This window comes from Mauremys reevesii, linkage group 6 (assembly GCF_016161935.1).
Source record: "Mauremys reevesii isolate NIE-2019 linkage group 6, ASM1616193v1, whole genome shotgun sequence".
Lineage (NCBI taxonomy): Eukaryota > Metazoa > Chordata > Testudines > Geoemydidae > Mauremys > Mauremys reevesii.
The window spans coordinates 19,392,502-19,419,541 of NC_052628.1; the positions used below are offsets into that span (position 1 = coordinate 19,392,502).

The following is a 27,040-nucleotide window of genomic DNA, read 5'->3' on the forward strand; positions in this document are numbered from 1 at the left end:
TCTGCAGAGATTGATATAAAGTAGTAAATTATTTGTTTTCTAATTGACTGGATGCCATCACTTCTTTTAAAGTTAGCTTTCTGTATAAAACAGGTTTTCCATAGTGCTGAGAAACATAATGCCTGACTTGAAAGTACTGGTACTAGGGGAGAATGGGCCAGTTAAAGTTAATTTTGATCTCCAAATAAGTTACAGAAGTTTCTTTACTGAATAACTGTGTGTATTCTATGACTCTCCCAATCTTTGAATCTCTCTGGTTTGTGATTAGGGTTAAGATCTGGATTATTTGCAATGGGTGTCATTGGTGAGGAAAAATAATTTATCTCTAGTTCTATCCCAAACCCATAGAGTTGGTTAAGGATGTGTGTAAATTTTTGTAATGTATGATTTTTTTTAAAATCTATTTTATTAAACAAATCCAGTTTGATATAAATTTATATAAGATGAGAGCACAGACTGCAGTTGACTAGTGATATTTACACTATGCAATTTTCTTGTTCAATAAAGACCCAGTGTATGGCTGCATTATATCACCCCTGCTCTGCTACTGCTTTGAGATGGCTGGCTTGATAGTACCATAACATATTTGGAACAGCTAGTCCACCCTGTTTAATGGGTCTGCCCAAAGTATCTGCACTCAGTCTTGGTCTTTTCTTGTAGAATTTATATGGAATAACATCCTCTGTATTCCTGTTAGTTTTTTTCTGGAATAATCAAAGGAAAACTTTGAAAGAAGAAGAATATCCTTGGCAGAACGTTCATTTTAACTGTCACTGTTCTCCCACCCAAGAAATTGCATACTTCCCCCAGCACTACAAATCTTTTTTCATTTGCTGAAGTAGTGGTTTGACAATTAATCAGAGCACTCTTCTAGGTTGTTTTGAGAGTTGAGCTTCCAAGTATCTTATAGAATTGTTGCCCAGTACCCAAATGTTTTCTTGAGGAGTGATGTTTCAGAGTTTGGCTAATGTATGGCTAGCATTTCAGTTTTGGTGTAAGTTACTTTAAATCCAATACCAAAGTTGTGGATTTCTTTAGCAACTAATTTTAGTAAAATACTTTGTTTTAGGTAAAAATAGCATTATATGCAGATGTAATAATGTTTTCTGATGCGTTCCTGCAAGTTTTATTCCTGTGGTAGATTTGTGGTTCTTTATCCTTTGTGGAAAAAGTCTCTCCATGGCCAGTGCAAAAAGTAGAGAAGACATTGGACATCCCATTAACTCTCAGAGCTGCTTTTGGCTGGTGTAGAAAAGCAGTTATCCATTTAAGGAACTGGTGGCCAAAATCCATATGGCACAAGCCTTGAAACAAGGAAATTCCACTCTATTCTATCAAAGGTTTTCTCTGAGTCTAGTGATTAAAAAAAGAAATGGATCTTTTTTTGATCTGGCATTATGGATAATTCCAGGTACCCTCCAAATCTGTCTATTCTTAAAAAATACAGCTTGATCAAGATTTATATAAGATGGAGCACAGATGGCAATTGGCTAGCTAGTATTTTTGCTAAAATCTTTTTAGTGATTCAGTAGTGATAAGGGCTGTGAGGATCTGCTTAAGGTAAGGTCTTTTCCATCTTTAGGGAGAAGAACCACAGTAGCTTTTTTCATAGGTTGAGGAAGTTCCTCCCCTAACAGAATAGCGTTGAAGGTGCCTCTCAAGAGACCCAGCAATACCTCCTTAAATACCTGGTAAAATTCAGCTGGCAAGCCATTAGGTCGTGGAATTTTACCACTGTTCATACTTGCTATTACCTCTAGGATTTCTTCTTTTGTTATTTCTTTATCTAAAGTTTCTTTATCAATTTTGTTTATCTTTGGTGAACTTACTACTTCCAGATATTTTTGAATAACTTCAGAGGTTGGGGTATCTGAGGTATGGATATTTTTATAATAAACAGCTAAAGTAGCACATTTTATCAGAGTGTGTAACTATCTTTTGCTGATTCCCCCCCACCCCCGCCCGATAATCAATGGAAGATGATGCTCTTGAATACCTTAAAGCTTTTAGCCAATAGACTATCATTTTTATTTCCTTTTTCATAAAACTTGTGATTTGTAAACCTAAGGCTTTTTCAGTGGCATCTATCCTCAACATATACATTTTCCCCCAATCTTAATTAGTTATGTTGTTTTTGTGGGATTTTTTTGAACCTGCATCTTTTATGAATGTCTTGAGACCTTTTAATCTCCTGTGCTAATTGTATTTTTTTCTTGAAATTCCTTTTTTTTCAATTGAGAGGCTGTGCTTGTCAACTGCCCCCTAAATACTGCTTTACCTGCCTCCCAGAGAAGGCCTCTTTTTATATTGTCTGTATAATTTATTTGAAAGTATTGAATAGTGTCCTGCAATCTGCAATAGTGCTGCAATCTGATCTTTGTTTTGGAGAAGGAAGCAGTTCATTTTCCAAAAAAGTGACCTTTGTGACCCATATCCAGGGGTGGCTCCAGGCCCCAGCACGCCAAGCGCGTGCTTGGGGCGGCATGCTGCGGGGGGCGCTTTGCCGGGAGGGCGGCAGGCGGCCTGCGGGAGGTCCACCGGACCTGCGACCGGCAGAGTGCCCCCACCCCGGCGTGCCGCCGTGCTTGGGGCGGCGAAATGGCTAGAGCCGCCCCTGCCCATACCAGACAGAAAATATTACTTTAGCTGGTGCATGATCTGACCATGTAATGTTGACAACTATTGCAGAACTCGTCTGCTTCATTAGGGATTTAGGGATTAACATTAGCGTTATTCTGGTATGTAACGGATGATGGTATGAATAAAGTGTATAATATCTTTCCCCTGGATGCAGTTCTCTCCAGCAATCTGAGAGAGTGAATTGTTGACACAAGGAAGTTAGTGCTGCATCTGCTTGTCCAGCCACCTTGTCTTATTTAAAAAAAAAAAAAAATCTGTCCCAGTAAGGATTCGGTGTGCATTTGAAGTCTCCTCAAAGTATAATTTTCCTTTTCCCAAAGTGTGGCAGTGTTTTAAAGAAATCATTAAAAAAGATTTTTGCTTTTGGTTGGGAGTATAACTGATATTAAAAACCCAGCAATTGTCCCCTTCAACCATGTAAATTGTCCCTCCTTATCCTTAAATTGATCTTTAATTTGAAAAGGTATGTTTACTATGCCCGCTAGCCTGTTCTTTTCTTTGGTTGAAGCAAAAAATGTCGTCTGAAACCAATTGGCTTTCAGGACTGTAATTTATCCATCCTGAAATGAGTTTATTGAACAAGAATAATGTGTGTGTGATTTTTTTTTTTTTTTTTTAATTCTATTCTGCCATGGCTTTTTTCCCTGTTAACGACATTATTTAGCCCTTTTACATTCAAAGATGTCACCTTAGGAAGACCATTGAGAGTTGTTGTTTAGCTTATTGAAAAACTTGAAATAATTGTGGTAGTTAGCTGTTTGATGGCTTGTATCCGTCTCTGGTCAATGTCTCACCTGTGTCTGATTATGTTGAATTCATGATTATAGCTTGGTTTCTGTTTGTAAACTTCCATATATATTTCTTGTATTAATTTCCCCCGCACACACATCCTGATTTTTCCCTCTCCTCTCCTGCATTCCACTTACTCTAAAACTGCAAATAAAATATCAACATAACATTTAAAACAATCCCCAAATGTGCTTTGCTGAACTCTGTACTCTCCCTATGAATGCTTGGACTGCTTCTCTTGCAATCGAGAGGAGGTACAATCTTCACTTCTAGGACTTTGACCCTCAACCTTAGGGATAGATTACATCTGATCATTTGAGTTATGGGGAGGATTTACACAGAACCCCTAAACACTCTTCCCCATCCCCTCTTTATTTTCTCCAATATCCTCCATCCTTGGGATTCCTTCCTCACCCCTTCCTCTTATTGTCCTTTTATTTCATCTGTGTTTTAAAATACAGAACCCAGCTATTAATGATCACCCCCAATTAAAGCAAATTCATACTATTTCCTTTATAGCATTTACATAGTTATTATTCAACTGTTCATTCCTGGTGACTCCCAAGAAGCCCCTTCAGGTTAGTCTTTAGGTTATTCTCAGGTATCCAAGTTCTCTTGTTCAGCTTCACTACTGCCATTGCCAATACGGTCGCTAGTGACTTTCGTTTGTCTTGTGTTTTCTTTCCTATATTCTTTTTCCTGGGTTTCACTCTTTGCCAAGAGTTTTTCATAAGCTTATCTGTAATTACTACCTATGCAGAGTTGTCTTGTACATATGAAATTTGGATTTTTATCCCAAGTGGCTGGAGTGTTCCCCCCCATTTTTTTCAAACCTCTTACTGTATAATGCTGAGTTTAGAACCTGAATGAGAGTTTAAATGGGAATTCCCACTGTAGCAGATATCTGGCCTTCTGAGTGTTGCTGTAATTTCCCCCAGCTCTCTTCTCTTTTTTAAAGTTAGGACAGAGGTCATGAAAAGAATTGCAGCTTGTGGCCTTTGAATATGAGCTCTGAATGCTCTCTGGCTTGCTTCATAATTATTTTTTTCTGCTGATAATCATGAATTTTCACTTTCAAGTCTCTGGGTTTATTATTATTATTTATTATTATTATTATTGAGGGGGTGGGAGGTTAGCAGCATCCTATGTGATCTCTCCACTTTTACCTCTTTTAGGAAGCTCAGATGTAACAACACCACAATTAAAGTTTTTGCATACCAGATGGGGTTTCCTCTTTCAGCATTTCCAGGCAGCCCCTTATTTCTGTTGTTCCTTCTCAATCTGTCAACCAATTTAAGCTGCATCTCTGCTCCATCAGTGCCATTCGGCTCTGCTGTTTTTTCTCTTTTTGCTTTTCTTAGGCCAGTCTCTAGCATGCTACCAAGTCACTTACTTCCTTCTTTATTGCAAGAAGTTCGGTGTCTCATCATTTCTCATGGCCTTAAACTCAGAGATCATCTGCAGAATGTAGCCATTTGATTTTCCTCAGCCCTGGCATTTCTGCCTAATATGGCTGCCATGTGTTCTCTTGGAGTCTCAGAGGCCTCTCTATGCAGTGAGCCAGAAACACTCTTCTTAGTGAGGTATCTTTTTAAAAAATTCATATTTTCTTGGAGAATCAATCCTCTACTTTGTCTTTTTGGGGAGGTTAGAAGCTTTTGGGAGTTAGCAAGGCACTACTTCCATCATCCCCTCAGAGCTCAGCCTTCAGGCAGCTCTATTATTCTGGCCCCCTGTTGGTCTCCCCTGATTAAGCTAGTTTTAACAGTCATGACCTTTTTCCAGTGCTATTTACTGTGGTGTGCAAATCCTCAATGCACCTGAGACCAGAAGATTTTTCAATAGCAGTGTTGTTGCTCCACATCTGTGCCCTATGCTGCCTCATGTTCAGAACCAAGGGCGCATAAAGGGCAGTATGGACTGACGCCTCTTTCTACTACTTGTGGTCTGAGATGGAGCCATTTAGTGTCCTCAGCTTTTGTTAGCCTTCACAGTCAGACCCACTTTTTGTTTTTGTTTTTGTTTTCTTGTAAATACTTGTTCTTAGATAGCTATTAGTATTATTTAGATGACTTTGGGATTTGACTTCCTCCTCTCCCCCTTACTAGTTCCACCATCCAAGGCATTTACTATGCCCAAGATACCAGGCTTTCAGCCCTGCCTGGCCTGCTCCCTGATCTTCCCAGTTAGTGACCCTCACAAGAGCTGCCTGTACTGTCTTAGGAAATCACACATTCCTTTTGTGCAAAACTATTACTTTCCCTCCTGAATAGACAGTCTGAGGAGTTTTGGCTCTGCAGGCATTTAATGGAGCTCCCCATGAGACCCCTTTCTGATCCTCAGCCTTCTTGCTCCCTGGGACTCTGATTGGAGCATCCAGGTAGTGGCCACCAGGCACTGATGCTCTGTAGCTCTAGATCTTTGAGCAAGTCCAAGGACTTGTGTAAGAAGAGGCATGAGGAGGGTAAAGGCCCAAACACCCCATCAAGAAGCGAGATAAATTATCTCATAGCTCCTCTAAGAAAAGGACTGCTTCTCCCCTACCATTGGCACCAAGTGAGACTCCACACCCTAGTCAGGTGAGCTTGGCGCTCATGAGGAGTACCTGTCAACGTCAGTGGTAGAAGAAGCTTCAGTCCCCCCAGGAATATTTTGAGGAAGAAGATGTCAAGCTGTCTGGAGTGACTCAGAAGCAAGAGTACCAACCTCAGGGCTGACTATTAAGAAGCAGAGCACAAACTCCAAGCTGATTGTGAGTTCTATACTTAGATTTTACCAACCAAGTATCAAGTGCAAACTCTTCAAGCACTATAACCACCTTCGCATGGACTCTCAGACAGTACCCTTGAGTACTCTGGTCTATCTTGTCACCCAGGTAAGCTTGCCTTTGTGGTAAATGGTCCCTTTCACCAAAAATCACAATAATATTCTGGTTACTCCCAGTCCCAAAGGACCAGTCGCTTACCCCAGGTCAGCTGCACCTTAAATCCTACACCAAAGACAATCCTATAATAAATTAGCTAAAGATTTATTAATTAAGAAAAAGAAATGAGTTATTTACAAGGTTAATGCGGGTAAACCTACACACAAAAATGAGTTAGTCTTGGGTTTCAAAAGATGGTAGAAGCTTGTATACTAAGCAAGATCTATATGTCCTTTAGGGCTATCCAGGCCAAGCACTGGGGATCTTTCGCTTATGCTTAGTAAACCTTCCCCTCAGAGTCCAAGCAGCATAATGATACATTTTTCTCTTGTCAGGGATTTTTATTCCTTTCCCCCAGAGTTCATGCTGATGGGAAGAGTCCACATGCATGTCTCCTCTTCATGGGTGTGGGGGAAGCAATCAACAAAGTCTTTGTTCTTTGATTTTTGACAATGGCTCATTTCGGTTTCAATGGGCCTTCTTGTGTGTAGGACCTAACACCTTCTGTAGGAAACCAGCCTTTAAATTTATTATTGCTTCCTTCCTGTTTAGTGAGTTACAAAGTTAGAGGATTACAGTGCAAACACTTAATATAACCTTATAATGTGGGATACAGATGTTAAGTGAGATCAATACATGCAGCATTCTACAAGCATTTCGTAAACTCTGAACACATTTGTATAAATCTAACATCTATTTTAATAATAACAACACACTGGTGAGCCAGACTGTTTCCAGCTATTCATTCATCAGTGTTCAGTTGGGGCTAAGTGGCCTTGTCATGAGCTGGCACTTGGTCTGTCAGTGTCCTATAGAGGAATAGCTGGCTCAACATGTACTGCCAGATCCAATGGCAGCCTTTTCTTCTTTCTCCAAGTTGAGGCACTGGATGATTATAATCTGTATCAAGATCTTTTGGTGAGGATCTTTTGGTGTGGAAACTCTCTAGATCATCCTGGAAAGAGGTTCAAGATCCAATGCCTGGGCTACTGGACATCCACCTGATTATGGGCCTTAACAACGCGGTTCTCCTTGTTGTTGAGGTCCTATTGGAACTTGCTAAAATGGTACCTATACCCTGACTCTGAAAAAGGCAAAGAAAAAGTACTTTGTTCCATCCAAAGGACTAGACTATTTGTTCTTTCACTCTAATCTGAATTCTCAAATGGTCTAGGCTGTCATGGAATGTCTCAGACTAGACCAATATAGGTTTATGATTTGGGAAGGGATGCCAAGAGACTGGATCTTTTCGGCAGAAATAATTTTTTGTCAGCTGGCCTCTTACTTTATATAGCAAATTACAAGGCATTGATGTTCACGTGACTATTAATTACAACAAACTGTCAGAATTAGCTAATTAGTTGCCACAGGAGCTCTGGTCCCAGTTCCAGCCCATCCTTGACAAAAGGAAATTGGTTGCCAGAGGATCCCTTCAAACATCACTCAATGCAGCAGATATGGCTTCCTGCTTCATGGTGACTGGTCATGATGAGGCAGGCTTCATCTGTGCAGTCCTCATGGCTTCCCAAGGACATCCAGGTAACAGTAGAAGATCTCCCCTTTGAGGGTAACAACCTGGTTTAATGAGTAAAGAGGTGAGTCATTTCATTCCCTTAAGGACTCTCCTGCAACTCTCCACTCCTTGGGGATATAAACCTTGGCATCCTGGAGGAAATATTCCAAGCCACCTCCTCATAGACACCATCCTGCCTCTTAGCCCTTCTATCAGAAAAGGGCCTATGAGCCCCCTAGGAAGTGTCGAAGGTACAACACAGCAGGCACAGTGCACTGCTGTCATTCCCTTTCAGTCCCAGCCTCCCACCAAGAAAGCATTTTGATGGGACTCTGGAGAGCCATGAACCAGTCTCCGTACTGCCTGTTACTCCCCGTCATTGACCTCCTGCCCCAGTGTGTCCTGATGCGGCAGCATATCACATTGGACGAATGGGTCCTAGACATCGTCACGACCGGTGACACCAGAGAATTCCTTTCTGCTGCTCCTCTGATCCCCTCCCCCCGTAACTCTTCTTTGACAGGGTTATTGGCCTAGCAGATGCAGGGGAAGCAGTAGATGTGATATATCTTGCTTTTAGGAAACTTTTGATGCAGTCCCACATGACATTCTCATAAGCAAACTAGGGAAATGTTATGTAGCGGAAATTATTATTAGGTGGGTACATGGCTGACTGAAAGATTGTACTCAAAGAGTAGTTATCAATGGTTCACTGTCAAACTGGGTGGGCGTATCTAGTGAGGTCTTGCAGGAGTCAGTCCTGGGTCTTGTACTGTTACCCCAAAATTTGGACCAAAGGCACCCCAATAATGGCTTGCTGATATTTGTAATTGTCAGTTTGGCCCATTTCAGTGGGTAACAGGAGGTGGCCCGCCCTAGAGGAATTGTCTAGGTTTTATCAGTGAGTTTGTCTCTGACCCTCAGAGGACTCCCCAGAACAGACTGGTTCTGTTGACCCTTGGGAGGACCTGGATACAGCCCTCCACTCAAAGGATTGACATTCAGGTAGAAATTGCTTCGAAAACAAAATAACATTTATTTAAATATAATATTCGCTCCTTCAGCCCCTCAAAGACACAGAGTTTTTATGAGGGTGTTGTTCATGGTAGTGACATATCTGCATCACCAAGGCAGCCTAGTCTTTCCTTATCTTGACAACTGGCTGCTCACGGGACAATCTGATCAGGAGGGATGGATGGTAGTCCTCTCCTTACTCAACTTTTTTCATGCTCTGGGACTTCAGGAAAATCCAGAAAAGTCCACTTTATCCCCATACAACTCACAGAATTTATTGGAGCGAATCTGAACTCAATTTCCATCAAGTCATACTTACATACTAGACAGACTCAGTGCGATAAGGGATCTCATTGTCCTGTTCTGATTCAGCCCCCAGATGACAGTGTGTGTCTACCTGGTCCTTTTAAGCCATATGGCTGCCTACACCTATGTGACACCCTTTGCAGGGCTCCTCTTCTGTTGCCTCCAGGCAGTCTCTGCTCCATACAGACACATGCTGGGCAAATGAGTTTTGCTTCTTTAAAGTGTCCTCTCATCCCTCAGCTGGTGGGAAACCAGAGAGCTTATGTGTGTCTGTTCTCTCACCCCCCACAAAGACACTTATTACCTACAGGGCTGGAGAGCATGCCTAGATAACCTATGCCTAGATAAGGCTTCTGAGCTCCGCTGCAGTGTAAACTACACATCAGTCTTCTCTCGTATTGGGCAGTGCACAGCGCTTGCAAAAGGTTCCTACTCTTTGTCCATCCACACATGCCCAAGTTACATCAGACAACATGATGCCAGTATTTTATATAAACAAACAGTGAGGAGTGAGGTCTTCCCCGCTCTTCATGTAAGCAATCAAGCTTTGGAACTCCCCTTGGCAATGCACCTGGTGGGAGTAATGAATACCTTTTAGTAGAGAGCCTGAGCAGGCATCTTCACAAGTAACATGAGTGAGAGCTCCACTGTTCAGTGGTGCGGACATTTTCTAGCATTGGTGTTTCCCATCCTAGGACATTTTCATGACCCAAGCAGACAAGGAGTGCCCATCTTACTGCTCACAAGCTGCCCAGCTGCCCAACTCCAGGGGAGGATGTCTTTCTGGTATAGTTGTTGGATCCGCTAATATATGTCTGTTGTTTTTAATTTAGATGGAATATATGGGCTAAAGTTGTTAACGTAACTCATTCATTGTCCAATCTCATAGAGTTTTATACAAGGTCAGGGGTTTGAAATACAGAGAATTCAGTCTGCTTAATACAATGATGCAAACACTGTAAAACTCATACCAAATATTAGAAATTTATTAATTGAAACACACACAAGAAAAAAAAATCAAAATGAGGTAAAGAGCATAAGCACTGAAATTGATTGTTTATGCAAAACAAATGTAATAAAAACCTATTAAAGTCCTTTCTGGAGATGCTGTGCTCACCTGCCTGGAAGTTGAGTGGAATTAACCAAGAGGAAAAACTACTTCAAAATGATAATACTCATTCTCCTGGTCTGTAAGAAAAATATCCACTGGATGATAGTTTTAAATTGTTTATTTGGTGGTTTCAGTTTAAGCAACCTGTTTGTCTAGGTGGTGCCCATTTGTAGTTCGTCAAGGAACGACTCCCCACAGCAGGTCTCTGATGGACAAGTGTCGCCTCTCCTAGAGCCAATGACTTGGTGCCTTAGCTCTCCTGCATGCACCCCTTTGTATTTCTTCCAGCATGTTAGAGTCCAAAACAAAGGAAAACATTGTACTAAAAATCAGGATAATCCAAGGATTTGTTGGCAAGTCTCTAGGCTTGTGTCTGTGCAGTTAGTCTCTCCTTGTCCTGTGCTTGGTCATCCCATCCACCAAATGGCTCATCCATGTAGCATGGAACCTTAGGTTCTTGGCTAAAACCAGATTTTCCTCATTGAGGAAGCAGCAGAACTCTGTTCTCCTTCCTGGTTAGATCTCAACTAGGCGAGGTCTCCGCCTTCTAACTCACTTCTCCATGCCTGACATTGACTGCAGGGTCAGCTGGGTCCACAGGCTCCCCTTAACCTTCTCAATGCCAGTGTGGCACCTGTCTGCCCCATCACATAGCAGCAACAAGTGATACTTTAACTTTTCAGCAATTTGAAAGCTGTGAAATTACCCTCAGTCTTCACTGCCACATGATAAAGCACCACTGCTTTTACTGCCTTAAGATATGGAAAAGTTCTTTAGTCTTAGTATTTATTAGGTGGTTGGAAATAAAGGTTGTTGAAAATATTTTTATGAGAGAAATCGGGAGCCCTGGGCTCTACACAGGCATCCTACTGAATATTTATTATTGTTTGTGACAAGTCTTGGCTCCTCACTTCTTCTTTCCATTGTAACTAAAAAAATGCCAGAGAAGCAGACCTTGCATGGAAGGCTGTGAATTTAAAAAAAAGAGAGAGAGATGACTCTGAGAAAGGAAGGGGAATTAAAAGAAGGCTGACTGCTACCTGGCCTAAACATTTGGGATGGACTAGATCAGTGGTTCTCAACCAGGGGCTCGTGTACTCCTGGAGCTATGCAGAGGTCTTCCTGGGGCTACATCAACTCATCTAGATATTTGCCTAGTTTTACAGCAGGCTACATAAAAAGCACTAGCGAAGTCAGTACAAACTAAAATTTCATACAGACAATAACTTGTTGCTTTTTATACTATACACTAAAATGTAAGTACGCTATTTATGTTCCAATTGATTTATTTTACAATGATATAGTAAAAATGAGAAAATAAGCAATTTTTCAGTAGTAGTAGTGTACTGCACAGGCGCCGGCTTCCTCTGGGCCCCGGGGGTATTCAACCCCTTGCTCCGCCCCCTTCCCACAAGCTGCACCCTCCGCCCTGCCTCTTCCTGCCCCAGGCCACACCTCTGCTCCGCCCCAGGCTCCCCTTTCCCCCTAGCCTCCACCCCATTCCTTTCCACCCTCGCCCAAACTGTTCCTGCCTAGCTCCACCCCGTCCCCGCTCTTCCCCTACCCAGCGCCTCCTGCACTCTGTGAAACAGCTGATCGCAGTGGGTGGGAGGCACTGTGACAGGGGAAGGAGTTGATCGGCGGGGCCACTGGCAGACGGGAGGGGCTGGGGGGAGGCGGTAGCTGGCTGCTAGTGGGTACTAAGCATCCACTAATTTTTTTTCCGTCAGTGCTCCAGTCCTAGAGCACTCATGGGATCGTCGCCTATGGTGTGCTGTGACACTTGTATGTTTATGTCTGATTTTGTAAGCAAGTCGTTTTTAAGTGAGGTGAAACTTGGGGATACGCAAGACAAATCAGACTCCTGAAAGGGGTACAGTAGTCTGGAAAGGTTGAGAGTCACTGAACTAGATGACCCAGTATAGCTTTCTTGAAACCAAAATAATTCTGTAACTTGCAAGTCCTTTGAATAATGAAGTGCATGGGCATGATCAGAGTTACTTACCGTATGTGTTTTCTAGGGAGATGTGTCTGTGGGATGTGAATGACGGGAGATGTATAGAATTTACAAAACTCGCCTGCACCCATACTGGAATACAGGTTGGTATTGTATTCATGTAAATGCCAAAATGCTTGAGAGGGCCTGTACTATATTTTATACAGTTGAGGAACTATTTAGCTCCATCTCTGTAGTCTTTTTGCTAATACTGGGCTGTTATCTTCACAAATTCAATTATGCCAGTTTATAAAATATATTTCTACGTTGTCACATACCCTAGAAATGGGTTGCATTTCAGCTTTTGAAAAATTGTCAAGAATTAATTTACAGTGATTATATTTATCATCAGGCAAGTAGCACTGCTCCCCATGGAGACCAGCTGGAATGTAAAGCCAAATCTGTGGTCAGCCAGTTCTGAAACTTTTTAAAAATATTTGGTTATGTGATGTAATACCACTGTGTGTTTTGGGGCAGAAGGGGGTATGGATTTAAAAACAAACAAACAAATTGTAAATACCTGGCTGGCCTCTTCTAGTTAATCAAGGAATTCTAACTTATCAAACTAATTTATGAAAATAGAAAATAATTGTAATACACAAATAACAACATAGAGATCAAAAACCTATAATTAGATTGTGATTTAAAAAATATTAACTGGTTGCTTAAGGGACTGTGTTCTCTTTACAACAGTTCTACCAGTTCACAGTTGGGACTCAGCGTGAAGGCAGGCTACTGTGTCATGGCCATTACCCAGAAATTCTTGTTGTGGATGCTACCAGTCTCGAGGTTCTTTATTCCTTAGTGTCAAAGATTTCTCCCGACTGGATCAGCTCCATGAGTATTATTCGATCCCATAGAACACAAGGTAATGAGAAATTGTTTGGGTTTATTGTACTTTTCTTTAAGTAAGAAAAACAGCTACTTTTTGTTCTAGTCTCCTGGCAAAATCTAGATTGGAATGGTGTCAGTTCATGTTGAAATCGCACAGTTTTCAAATGTTTCTTCCATTTGAAGGATTAAGGCTATTTTTGCCAAAAATCATTAAGTTCTAACCTTTTTAAAAAAATACAAGTGGGTATTTACCTTTCTGAGGGAGAGATAAAATTTCGTGTCGGTGAAAGGTATAGGCTTGGTAGCCTTTGAGATAGCATATTTTTTTGGAGGTTTTAGGTTGTTTTTGTTTTTTTGTTAATCCACAGAATAAGAATTACTGTTCAGACCCTGGCTTTGTATACTGGCCTGAACTGGAATTCAGAGCAGTCACTTCTAGGAATGGTAGTGTAGTTCAGTCTCCATACATATTCAGTAAATCGTTACTACTATGTAACCTGGCCCTGTGAATGGGTCTATCCAAACCACACAGAGGGAGACCCAACCCTTAAGAGCTCATGTGATCACATCTGCACAATCTGCTTGGAGTGGAGTCTTATTTTGACATCTAACGTAGGCAGAGCTTGGCCCGTGTGCAGAGCTTGGGAGAGTGCCACTCCGTCATTGTTTTTTCTCCCCAATTTGAGCTCTGTGTATGTATGCAGAGAATTCCTCACTCCCACGAAGCAAAAGAACAAATGGGAAATTAGTGCATTTTTTTCTTTGCGTATAGTTTGCCAGTTCTAATTTATCCACTTGCATTTGGAACAAGCACTTCATGAATTTATTAAAAACTTTTAGAATATTTTTGATGTTTGTAATCTCTTTTACAACATATCCTTCATTTTATTGTAATTTCTTTTCTGCCCCTCTTTCACTCATCAGAGGATACTGTCGTAGCAGTTTCAGTGACTGGTATTCTGAAAGTGTGGATTGTAACTTCTGAAGTTAGTCGCATGCAGGTAAGCAGAGGAGTTTCTGAATCTGAATTCTTCCTTCGCTGTCAAACATTGCGTGGGGCATGAACAAGGTTCTGCAATTTCTATTGTGGGCCACTTTCGGTATGTTCTCTGTGTTGAGTCTCATAATTTTTCCCTCTGAATATTGTTGAACAGAAACATTCTTTTGGTCAGCATCTTTTGTGTGATCCTCCAGCTGCCCAAGAGCCATAATAATTGACCTCTCCCCTGCCTTCCAAAAAGAGACTCCTTATTCCCTAAATTCTCCCTTAAATTAGCTGCAAACTCTTCAGAGATGTCATTTTTCTATTGTCCATGTCTCGTGCCGCCTTCTTAGAGGTCTGACTCTTAAAGTTAAGTCCAGAGAGAGTCTAGTGCTAAGTCTGCCTCCTGTTTTCCCCCCTCTCCATTTAATGCTATGGTATTTGGTGATTTAAAAATTACTTGTACTGCAAGGAAATTACAACCAGCTTTGCAGGATGAAGGTGGGGCTTTAAATATTGATGCATATATACTTTTCATTTTACTTTCTTTCTCTCTCTCTCTCTCCATTCTCCCCCCAGCTTTGTTTGTTTGTCCAGTAATGAATTCTTATTGTGCATTTTTACAGAATTTCCAGTGGGGAATATGGAAAAGTAGAATCAGAAGGCAAACTTTCAGAGATTGTTTTATTATAGTAGTTCTTAGGGTTTCTAGTGGAGATTGAGCTCTCATTGTGTATACAGCTGCACCTAGCACATAATAAGAGACAATCCTTGCTTCAAGGAGCGTGCAGTCTAAATAGATGTGGGAGACAGACAGGAAGTTTTATTATCCCTATTATGCATTTGGAGTAACTGAGGTACAGAGAGATTTAAGTGACCTACCTAAGGTGCACAGGAAACCTGAGCAGATCTGGGAAACTAACCCAGATCTCTTGCCTTCCAGAACTGTGCCTTAACCACAATACCATCCTTTTCTTCAGAGTTAACTCCCCTACCCTACTCCACCCCATTCTGAACCTTGCATGATGTACTTTGTAAGTGACTTAAAAAAACCCTTTGAGAGGATCGCAGATAGAGTTTTGGTAAGTGAAGATTTCAGTGTACCATGCAGAGCAGCAGATAGAATTGCATAAATTTCCACTTTTACATAGAGAGCTATAAATCCTCGGTATGACAGTCTGCTGTTCCTGCCCTCCTGTACTGCCAGCATCTGAATTGGTGCCAGTCAGTAAAGTAAAGAATCTTTCTCTAAAAGGGAGTATAACACTTTTAGGAGACTACTAGCATTTTAGCTGCCCACAGGAGATTCATATGTTGTGTACATCAAAGCTAAACATCTGCAAACTTTTCCCGTGGTGTAAATCTTTACAGCTAATTTAGATTTTGTTGCTTTAATTTAGAAGGCTGCATCTGCTCTTGAATATTAAGGGGGCACCAATTATCTTTACTATGTATAAGATCAAATATAGATGATGACTTCAAATAGCTGAGTTACTCACTTTAGTAAACAATTCTGAGACCTATTTTGGAAACTACAAAAAGGGATTGTGTGTGTCCCTTGGTTGAAAAAGATACTTGATCCTTGTTGGTCCTCTGTGGCAGAGATTAGAAAAAGGAGTTCCCCTTTTTTTCCACTGTTTCACTTACTGAAATAGCCAGAGTATGCTCTGGAATAATTTGCAATGTTTGATACAACTAGTGTTTCTTAATTTAAAAGTCTTCCTTAAAAACAATGTTAAAATGTTAAGAATTTCCAGTTGCAAGGGACCTGGGCTGTTTTGGAAAGATGTGGACAGCAAAGAGGTAATCAAACCACATAAAATACTTTGTCATCCAATTTTTCTTACAAAGATGTTGGGCTCCCTGAGATAGTGCAGCTTGAATTTAAAACAATATCCATCCTATTCAGTTAGGCTCAGCTGACTGTCTACAGACAAGGTCACTCACTTGACAGCGTCAGTACTAAATAGGCAGCACTAATCTGTCCTGCAGAGGAATTTGTTCGTCTTACCAGTGACAGAATAGGTTATCACATGCTCTTGCAGATCTTTTTATTCTATTAGTCTCATGCAACCTCCGAAAAGTTTTTTGGCTCTTCCTTGGGAGATGGTCATATGGCCACAGAATTTTCCGTTTCTCATTACATGCACATTGGGTGTATCTACACTGTGATTTAAAACCCGCAACAGCAGGACTCCTAGCTCTGGTTTACAAACTTGTAGTGTTCTGGCACTAAAAACAAGTGTGTAGATATTGTGGCTCAGGCTCTGAAGCCCACCTCTCAATGCCGGGCTTCATAGTCCAAACTCGAGCCCGAATGACTGCAGCTGTTTTTACTGCTGTGGAGTGAGCCTGAATCTGTTGGAGACTCATTGCCCTGGGTTTTAAAATTAAGTGTAGACATATCCACTGTTGTCTTATTAAACTTTATTTTGAGTGATAAATTTCAATGTAAGGAGATTTTTGTTAGTTTTTCTATATGGAAATCTTAACTATATATTATAAGACCAGTACAATTATTGATGTGTTTATCTTTGCTTACTGTCTATCTTTCTGAGATACTTAAGACCCCCACATTATCTGAGCACTTCATGATATTCGTTGTGTTTTATACAACACCTCTGTAGGCAGCGAAACATTATCATTTTAAAGATGGGGGACCAGGACCACAGAGAGATTGTGAGTAGCTTATGGGCTCACAGGAACTGAGGTCCTTTGAGTTCCACAGTAGAGCCCTAACCACTGAACAATCCTTCCTCTTTTGTTCCTTAAATTAGATCCAGTTTTTGTGAAAGTGAGGAGGCTGATGTCATTGGCTAGAGCCAGGGAATTTCACAGACAAGTCACTGTATAAGCTTCTTATTCTTCACCCCAACAATGCTCCCCATGCATCCCTCCTACTGTTTCAGTTCAGGGTTTTTTCTAAGCACACTGCCAGTCATAACAAAATATACTAGATTTTATGATTGGAACAACGGGAGGAGGAGATCACCAAACTGCTTTGGTGTTCTTAGGTGCACAAAAACACAAATGCTAGGAAATGAGGTAGCTGTCTACTAGCTGTCTTGCTTCTCCCCTTTCTTCTTCCTCCCCCCTTTCTTGCTTCTCTTTCCAGTCATAGGTTTTTATTATTAATAGAGGGTAAAATGTTCAAGAGTGCCTACCTAGGGTGTAGGCAGGGGCGGCTCTACGTTTTTGGCCGCCCCAAGCAGTCATGCGCGGGAGGCGCCCCGGAGCCGCGGGAGCAGCGGACCTCCCGCGGGCATGACTGCAGAGGGACCGCTGGTCCCGCGTGGCTCGGCTGGACCTCCCGCGGCTGCGGACAGTTCGCGGGTCCGGCGGCTCCGCTTGAGCTGCCGCAGTCATGCCTGCGGGAGGTCCAGCCGAGCCGCGGGACGAGCGCCCCCTCCGCAGTCATGCCTGCGGCAGGTCCAGTCCTCCCGGGGCTCCGGTGGACCTCCCGCAGGCATGACTGCGGCAGGTCCGCCGGCCCAGCCTGCCGCCCCCCCCAGCGGCAGGGGACGCCCCCTAGATTTTGCCGCCCTAGGCACCAGCTTGTTTTGCTGGTGCCTAGAGCCGCCCCTGGGTGTAGGCTCTTAAGTAATATAGGCACTCTTGAACATTTTACCTAGATTTTCTTGGTAACTGACTAAACAGTGGTTCTCAAACTTTATCATGTGGATCATTTATGATGAGATCCTCTTATGAACACTTCTCCCAATCCTGAGTGCACCCTTTTCCTCTTGTAGCTCTAATATTCGTTAACGTGAAAGGGGTCAAATATAAAATAAACTCATCTGACATAAGGAGTGTGGCTGCTTGATTATATCTCATCCATTTTGTCTCCACATTGTGTTTTTTCCCCGCTTTTCCCTGACATAGGACTTTCCGTTTACTATAGCTGAGTCTCCACTTGTTGCCTGCAGCCCTCACGTCTCTAATTTCTACGTGCTGTAGTAAGGAGAGGGCCTGAAACATAAGGCCTTGTATTAGTGGCCTGGTGTGAGCCCTGAGGCCTGGGCTAAAGTAATGGTCAAAACTTGCTAATATAAACCAAAGTTAAGTTGTGAGCAAGAGGCAGGTCCTGCTCAGAGTATCTGGCAAGAACAAGGCTGATATTGCAGAAACACACATTCCTTAGTAGTGCTAAGCATAAAAATATATACGGAAATCATTCCAGAAAGGTGGTACCAGAACACCTCAATACCAGCTGGTACCAGAACACCTCGATACCAGCACACTCCCCAAAGATAACAGAAACACACTGACCCATCCTAAAGATAAGGTCAGGATGACAGCATGATGGATAGAAATGTTTTGATCAAACCAACATGCACGAGGTAATGGGTGGCACCCAAATATGTCAGAAGGTGGCACTTAGATACGTCGGGGTAGTATGTAATTTGTTTGTATTGGTGTATAAAGATGTATCTCAGAGGGAGTGTCTTTGCCAGCCTAGGGAGCCGTGGAAAGTCCTGCCAGTGACTGAGCTGCATCCATTGTCATGGGCATACACATCTTAGCACCCGGTAGACTCTACAAGTATACTATTACCGTGCTTCGTCGACAATAAACCTGGCCAGGCCCCTTCGCTACTAAACCAAGGCTTGTGGTCTTATTGGGCAGTTCGCTTGAGGGCTGCTGTGCCAGCTATCTGCACAGTGCTGGGACAGCACATGGAGGGAACACAGACGCAGCTGATCATCTGACGACACATGCCTTTTCATAGTTTTTGGTCTGCTCTTCTGTATGCTTCCTACCCCTTTAGTTTTGGCAGTCTGCAAATTTGATCCTGGTTGAATTTTCACCAAAGAAATATCTGACAGAATAAAACATGTTGGGCTACATCACAGGAAATGTCCTTGCTTGAAGCTTGATAAATGTTTTGCTATTGTGACAGAAGAAGTTCTGTGGGACCACCTGAAATGCTCCTTAGACCTGCTCAGAGGTCCAGAGAGCATAATTTGAGAATCGTGGCACAAAGCAGAACAATTTTAGGTATCATAAGGTTGAATAAAGGTAACTTTTTTTTTCTTTCTCTTTTAGGATACGGAACCAGTATTTGAGGAGGAGTCTAAACCAATTTATTGTCAGAACTGCCAAAGCATTTCTTTCTGTGCATTTACCCAACGCTCACTTTTGGTAGTGTGCTCCAAATACTGGAGGGTAAGGATAACCAGTTAAGTAAAAAAACTGGCTTTTTCTTCGCAATGGAGGCTGATTTAATAAAACTGTTAGTGAGACATAGGAAAAGAAGCTTGGGAAAGTGTTTATAAATCAATTAGTTCATTGAGTATTTAGTCTATTTCAAGTATATTGTCTCACAGGGTTGGGAGTATGTTGCTTTCATGTTTTAGACATTATTTAAAAAATAGATGAAAACCCCTTTTTGAAGGCTAAATAGTTGATATGGTTTTGTTTTATGCAGACAAAAATCTGCAAAATCTAAATAAATAGAAAGCATGATATGCCGTACCATATTTGTAATGTGTATCAAAGGATTGCAAATATGACAGACATTGTAATTTCTGCAACAAATATATTTTCTTGGTTACTTAATACATACTCAATTCCATAAAATATCTTCTTAAGTAAATGCTGCCATAGGTAATAGAATTGAATGTTCCTTAAAACTAAATATGTGGAGGTATTAAATTATCAGCTATCCAAACATTTAAAATATGACCATGTAATGATAAACAAATAGACTTTTTTTGTTGTTTAATTTTGCTTACGTCTAGGTTTTTGATGCTGGAGATTATTCCTTGTTATGTTCAGTTCCCAGTGAAAATGGACAAACTTGGACTGGCGGTGACTTTGTATCAGCTGATAAAGTGATCATATGGACAGAAGATGGACAAAGTTTTATTTACAAACTACCAGCCAGGTACTCAGAATTTTAAATAATGGAGCACATATGCGGTAGCAGGTAAAACTCAGAGATTTGGAATAAAAATAAAATGTTAAATCTGATTGGTTTGTTTGATCCCTAAATCAGACTAATGTTGTAGAAACTAAAATGCCACTAACATACCTTAAAATGTGTGTATCCCCAAAATGTTGTACCTTAATGTTGTGGTACATACCAAACAATACTAGGTAATAATAAAGTCAAAGCTTCAGACACGTATTTTCCATCATTACTATGCTCCTTTGTGTTTTGTTATTGCTGACATTGGAGAATATGTGGTGTTCCTGGGTTTGCTTTTCCCTTGAAGGTGTGCCATGAACAAGTTCAAGCATGTATTTTAAATGTTTTGCTGAATCAGGGACACATCGAGGGAAGAAATATTATTTGTGCTATGTTAATTAGGATCAACAGGATGTTGTTACAGTAAGTTAAGTGTAGTATTTCAACCTTTAAAAAGCTCATGCTGCAAAACGTCTGTTAGTCTATAAGGTGCCACAGGATTCTTTGCAACCTTTAAAAAGTGGACTTACAGAGCATTACTTGTTCTTGTACACACAAAAGGTAAAAGATCAGACTTGGTGGGTTTTAAAAGTATGTTTCCACCAAAGATATTTCATTTAATGTTAATCAGACCCTTGTCTTTACTTCCTGCTTGTGACTGGATTCTGCTGAAATCATTATCAGAACCACCTCAACTGGGAATGTCTAAATTGTATGCTGCTGATTAACTTGATTGGTGTGTGTTCCCAACTAATGGTTTAAAGATAAGGAATAGAACTAAACTGAACTCTTTAAAGTTGGAGCCTTCGGGGCGCTACAGATAGTTTAGTTTAGTTTAGTGGAGGATTGTGAATGACACAACTAGTGATAGCATTAAAGACTTTATTTAAAATAAAATAATCAGCTCAAGTAAACAGGTATTGCAGTATAACGATACACTGCATTTATACCATATTCCAAGATGAAACGGTGTATCCAGGGGTAATCAGTCCCTGGTTGAGAAGAACGGGCATGTAATCTTTTCTTTAATGGTACCTTGATGGCCAATGAGTGTGCTAACCTAAAATTAACGTGCTACCATTTTTATAATCAGTTATAATACCCCTTAATTAATTAGGCCCACCTTTTACCATATCTATATTTCCACCACCATGATTAAATATTTTCTACTTTATCATAGACTATTTCACATGAAATGTCATCTTAATTAACATCTATGTAAATATTGTTCCAGTAACTATTAGTACAGGTAACATTCTTCCAAAACATTCACATTTTGTCTAGAGCATTTGTTAAAACCAAAACATGTTTGCTGCATGACTTGGCCTGCCTTACCTCTAACTTGACCCTGAATTGTCTACTTCACTCAGATTTTATTAGGCCTTATTATCTTCATATCTTCTTAGGCCCAAAAATGTATTCTCTCCTTACATTTCAGCACATTGGTATAAACAAACATCATCTGTATAGGCTACAGTCTTTCTCAACTCCATTTGCATGAAATATGCTGTGATTCTTGCTGAGTTTGTAGCCAGTGCAAAATTGTTTTATGCTTCTGTGATTATGTGGTGAGATCCTGTTTAACCTTTCCTAAGCCACTGTTTGATCTAATTTCTGTACCGCATGTCTTGAACATTATCTGGACGAGTTTTGGAACCAGTTCTGTATAAGCCTACTAACAGTATCCCAGGTCAAGCTAATATTTCTTGGTAACATGTTGCCGGTCTGTGGGCCTGCTAATTTGTACAGTATACAAGAGAGTGTCTCCAGCCCCGGAATCAGTTATCTGATGTTTTTAGAAAGCAGTTTTATCACTTTTCTTTTTAGTTATTGTCATGACAGACTCCTATTCAAGATGCTTTGTTTTTGTAATGACATGCTGTGGTAAATACATTTTAGTTGCACATGATTTGGATCATAATTCAGTACAGGCGAGTCTCACCTTATGCGCATTTAACATGTGCGAATTCAGCTTTGTGCGGTCGGCAAAAACAAAAAAAAAAGAAAAAAATAACAATTTAAATACTGTACCTGTAGCGAGGGCGATTCCGCCTGCCATTCCACTCAATGTAATTTTGACTATACACGATTTTCGCTTTACGCGCTGACAGCGGAATGTAACCCCAGCGTAAGATGAGACTCGCCTCTACATATAACAGGAAAATTAAACAGTCCTCTCAATCTGAGCTAGAAAATGATTGATTGTCTTTAAATATAGTATATGTAGCCACTTGCAATTTTAATTTTTTAATTGTTCTCAATTATATACAGTCTTCTGACTGAACAACTGTATTTGTCTGGGGAGCATATCTCTTCATAATGTATAAACTCTTAGGTTTCGTATGCAGAATCTAATAGGGATCAGTAGAATTCTGTTGTGGAGTTCAGAGTGTTAGTTTAAACCTGTAAAGCCCTAATTGGCTTGGGATATGAGAGAGCATCTCTCTCCACGTCATATACTGCCACAGAAGAGATCAGCAGAAGGGTTTGAGCTAGAGCACCCTCAATATAAATGGGAGAGAGCTGCTGGCAGGGCACTTGGTGAGGAATCCTTGGTTTTGGCACTTGCTCCTCCCCCTCCTTGGTCCACCAGAGGCCAGATTGAACCTCCCAGGTCCACTCATCTTCTTTCTTTTCTAAGGCCATTGAGGTGGAAGTAGACTGAGCTGGATACATTTATGAGTAGCCCTCTGTTTATATTGTGATGTTTAGTTTTAGTGAAATAAACCTACATGACTGAATGGGCATCTGTATAGTTATATATTGAAAAATTGACAAAATGAATAAATATAATGTAGTGGAAATACTGATTTTTTTTTTAAAGTTTTTTTTTTTTAGTAAATTCTGCATTTAAACAGTGATACAGTAATAGATTCTTAATAATGTCAGGGTTCTAAATTGGTGTCTTTTGCTGTTCTGTGTTAAACTCAGTTGCCTACCAGCTAGTGATACGTTTCGCAGTGATGTGGGAAAAGCTGTTGAAAATTTAATTCCTCCTTTGCTGTTCAGTGTATTGGATCGAGCAGATAAACAGGTAAAACACATTCCTTGTCTTGTGGATTATGCTGTGCGTGGTTTTTTATATATAAAACTTGCTCACAAATATTACAAATTAACTAAGGAGAAGAAATAGACAAAGTCAACATTTTCAGAGAATAACTGATTTTTTAAAGTGTAATTCATTTGGCTTAATTTCCTACTCCTTTAGTATTTCATGAGCGTGTGTGTGTTTTTTTTAAGATGAATGTCATAATTAGCACTGCACAGGTAAGATCAGTTTGTTTTCAGTTCTGCAGGCATCCTCACACCAGAGCACCAATTTAGATATCATTTTTCCTTTCTTTTCAGTGAGTATTGTTGGATGGTATCCTCCAATAATAATCTTCTAGGTCAGGCATGTCAGACTTATTCTGAGCCTGAATTACCGATTTGGTTAGAGTGCATGGGGTGTGAGGTGGGAAAAAGCTAACTAGCAAGGAGGCAAGTTTCACAGTCTTGCCCAATTGCTACTGGAAAATGAGTCTCAATATGTAAGGGAGTGCTCAGTATTAGATTTACACAAATCTAAGTTTTTTTTTTTTTTTAAATTTAAATTCATTTATGAGCCTCCTTGCCTCTGTCCATTAACTTGGGTTGCCATTTATTCCCCTCTTTGACCATCCTCACCAACCCTTTTTTTGAATTTTTTCCCTCCCTTTTCTCCATCCCCTGCTCCACTTTGGACACTTTCCTTTCCCTCATCCCCGTCACACCTTTTGGAGGGTCTTTTGTACCATTCTCCCTCCCCACATACACACAACTTGTGGGTCCACCCTCTCCTGTGTTCTCTCCTCACCATTTTGGGATTTGTCCCTCCCTCTCCCTTGTTTCCTCAGACCCTTGTTCCGTAGAGGAAGCAGCAGAGAAGGAGACACCGATAATACAAATTTTTAATGATGATAATGGTGTTTTTTAAATATATAAATAAATACGCACATAGTAAGATGTCTAAACTATCTCGGATTACTCTACACTTATGTTACTGCAGTGTATAACCAATTTCCCTTTGTATGTATTGTTTTGGTTGTTTTTATTTTTGGGTTGTTTTTGTCCCTTTTATGCTACTGTCATATTAGGCTGAAGAGCTTAGTTCTGTACAAGTTAAATAAAACAGTCTTCTGGAAAATGTTGCCTTTTGAATACTGAAACCTAAGTAAAGTAAAAGCTTTTGTTATCTGGCATGGTGGGAAGATGGGGGAGAGGGGTGCTGGTTAGTCAAAAATTCTTGTTAACTAAGAGTTATACTGACCAATGGAGGAAGGGAGTTTGGGTATGGGAGGGGATTCTGGGAAGGGGGCTGGGGCGCAGGAGGGGTTTCGCATGCTGGATCTGGGTGGCGCTCACCTTGGTTCCCTGGAAGCGGCGACATGTCTCTGCTGCTCTTAGGCATAGGCACGGCCAGGTGGCTCTGCAGGCTGCCTCTGCCCACAGGTGCCACCCCCACAGCTCCTATTGGCTGCGGTTCCTGGCCAATGGGAGCTGCGGAGCCAGCACTCAGGCAGGGCGAGGTGGGGGCAATGTATGGAGCCCCCATAACTGTTCCTCTGCCGAGGAGCAGCAGGGACATGTCACCGCTTCCAGGGAGCCATGCGGAGCCAGGTAGGGAGCCTGTTGGCCCCGCGTCAACTGGACTTTTAATGGATATCAGAAATGCTGGGTTCTAGAGTTTTCTGATTGATAAAGTGCCGGAAAACACAGTTTTTACTGTATAACTGCAATGTAATGCAATGAAATGGAAAAAAGTCAGTGCAATTTGTGGGCTCTGTACCTCAGAGGTTTTGTGCCAAATGGTGGTGAATCATTAACAGAAAAATCTAGACAAACTGAAGGGACTGCAGAGAAAGTAACAAAAATGATTGAAGAACTGAAGGGGTTTATGTAGAATCCAAGAAAAGACTGGATGTATGAAGTATATACTCTGTAGCTTGGCTAAGCAACTGCTAAAGTGAGGCATGCTGACAAATATTTGAGGGGTATGTGTATGGTTCAAGGGATACCTAACAATTGGACTGAAATTAAGAAAAGGTAAACTTAGGGTAAATATTGGGTAAAACTAATTGAGTGATATTTATAAGACACTCTGGAATAGTTTCCTCGGGGAAATAATAGAAGCCTTTTCTTATTTAAAATAATACTAGGCAAAGTGCTAGAGAGGATATTATTGGGAACAATCCTGCACTGGCAGAGATATGGACCAAGATAACCTAATGTCTCTTCCATCTCCATTTTCTGTAATGGAACTTACAGTAGATTTTGAACATCAGGCAACTGTACTTCAAAAGGGATAGAGTTTCAAAAGTGCTCAGTACATGGCAACTGTAAGTGAGGTGCTGAAATGGGAGTTGAGTTCTTTTGGAAGACTAGACAAAAATGTATCGCTGTTGTATAACTTGACATTGATGGCCTTTTTGACACTGTAAACACTGAGATGCTTAAAACAGTATTCATATTCATAGATGTGCATAAGTTAAAAAGAATAACTTGGTCACAAGATAGTTTTTAGGAATACATTTTTTTTAATTTAACCATAATATTGTCCCAACAAAAGAGATTGAAACCTTTCCTGACTATTTTATTATTGGACACTATTTAATTCATTCTGTATTCTGTTTGTGTTTCACATCTTATTGCTGTTAACTTTCACCATTTCAAATCACACCTTTCAGTCCTCTGTTGCAATTAAAAGGTCTATTTTAAAATTCTGCCTGATATATTTTATGTTTATAATATGCTCTGTAATTAGTCGTGGTTTTGTTTTGCTATGTGTTACTTTGTCTTCCCATTCTTGTTTGTCTTTAAAAGGTATAGCAGGAATAGAGCAGGTTATGTGAGGGAAGTTATTGTCAAGATAACTGCCATATGCATCTGAAATTGTTCTAATATGTCTTTATTTTACAGCTGCTAATTTGTCCCCCTGTTACTCGATTCTTCTATGGACGCAGGGAGTGTTTCCATAAACTTCTAATCCAGGGAGATTCTTCAGGGAGACTGTGTATTTGGAGTGTGCCAGATACACTTGAACTGCAAGACAACACAGAAGGTAGTGTTAACTAACACACAGTGACTTGCTGCCAAAACTTTTAACAAGTCGCTCCCTTTTTTTGCTCACTTGGTTATGTGTGTGACATTCACTGGGTGAGCATGCTTCCTCTTCTCTTCTAAATCCATTAATTTCATATGCTTATCTGCCTTCTAACATAACACCATCCTCAGTGGTATGTGATGTAAGAATCTGATTAGAACCATTCTTTCCATTCCTGCTCTTCTGCAAGCTTCTTCAGGTGGTGGATTGGGTGAGGGAACAAATCTCTCTGGTTAGTGTGAGGAGGGGCAGATATGGGAATGAGGTGGAGGGGAAGTCTCCTTTCTGGCCTGGATTTCCCACTATCTCTTGTTAAAGCAGATGGGTGGTTGCAGGAAGACCAGGTGGTATGACTCCCTATGCTACTGGAAGCTTCCATGAGGGTGGCAGAATTGGAATTCTCCTTGCAGTAGCTGCTATTGCTGTGGCAAAGCAAGGCAAACTTATGGTGTGAAACCTGCCCGAGGAGAGTAAGTGCTGGTTCGCTCCCAGCCTTAGGATGTGATGGCAATTTTAACATACAGAGTTGGACCCAGCATTTTTGGGTATATCTGAGTTTTTTTTCTTGCTGTGCTCCTTATCCAAACCCAAGAGTGTATAGAAATGAGTTATCACACCACTGTGTAAGAGACCAGCCTGTGGAATTTGGGAAACGTTAGAGAGATGGTTCTTTGGCATATGCCTCAAACTTAACTGGCTAATTTTACATAAAATTTGTGGACAGAGGGTTGGGGGAGCAGGAGGAAAAGAAGTGGGAAAGGAAGGAATATTTAGGTTTTACCAGTCTTCTGCTCAAGAAGTAAAACCCAGCTGCTTGTTCTTTTTGACCCTAGTAACTGGTTTACTTCTGTTTTTATGTATTTAAGGCTGTAATTCAGAAGAAGAATGGCTACAATTTTC

The 27,040-nt window shown here is 40.9% G+C and overlaps 1 protein-coding gene across 5 annotated transcripts in view; it reads left to right on the top strand.

Moving 5' to 3' along the window:
• The window catches only part of WDR7 (WD repeat domain 7), a 359,332-nt gene that overhangs the window by 38,816 nt on the left and 293,476 nt on the right, over positions 1-27,040 (top strand). For all 5 annotated transcript variants that reach the window (XR_005600425.1, XM_039544674.1, XM_039544673.1 and 2 more), the window contains 7 exons: positions 12,318-12,396; positions 12,986-13,160; positions 14,051-14,127; positions 19,155-19,274; positions 19,850-19,995; positions 22,951-23,053; positions 25,957-26,098. Coding sequence is in view for 4 of the 5 variants with exons in the window: in XM_039544674.1 (XP_039400608.1) it covers positions 12,318-12,396; positions 12,986-13,160; positions 14,051-14,127; positions 19,155-19,274; positions 19,850-19,995; positions 22,951-23,053; positions 25,957-26,098 (842 nt within the window). In the remaining variant the exon portion in view is untranslated. The remainder of the gene's footprint in view (positions 1-12,317; positions 12,397-12,985; positions 13,161-14,050; positions 14,128-19,154; positions 19,275-19,849; positions 19,996-22,950; positions 23,054-25,956; positions 26,099-27,040) is intronic.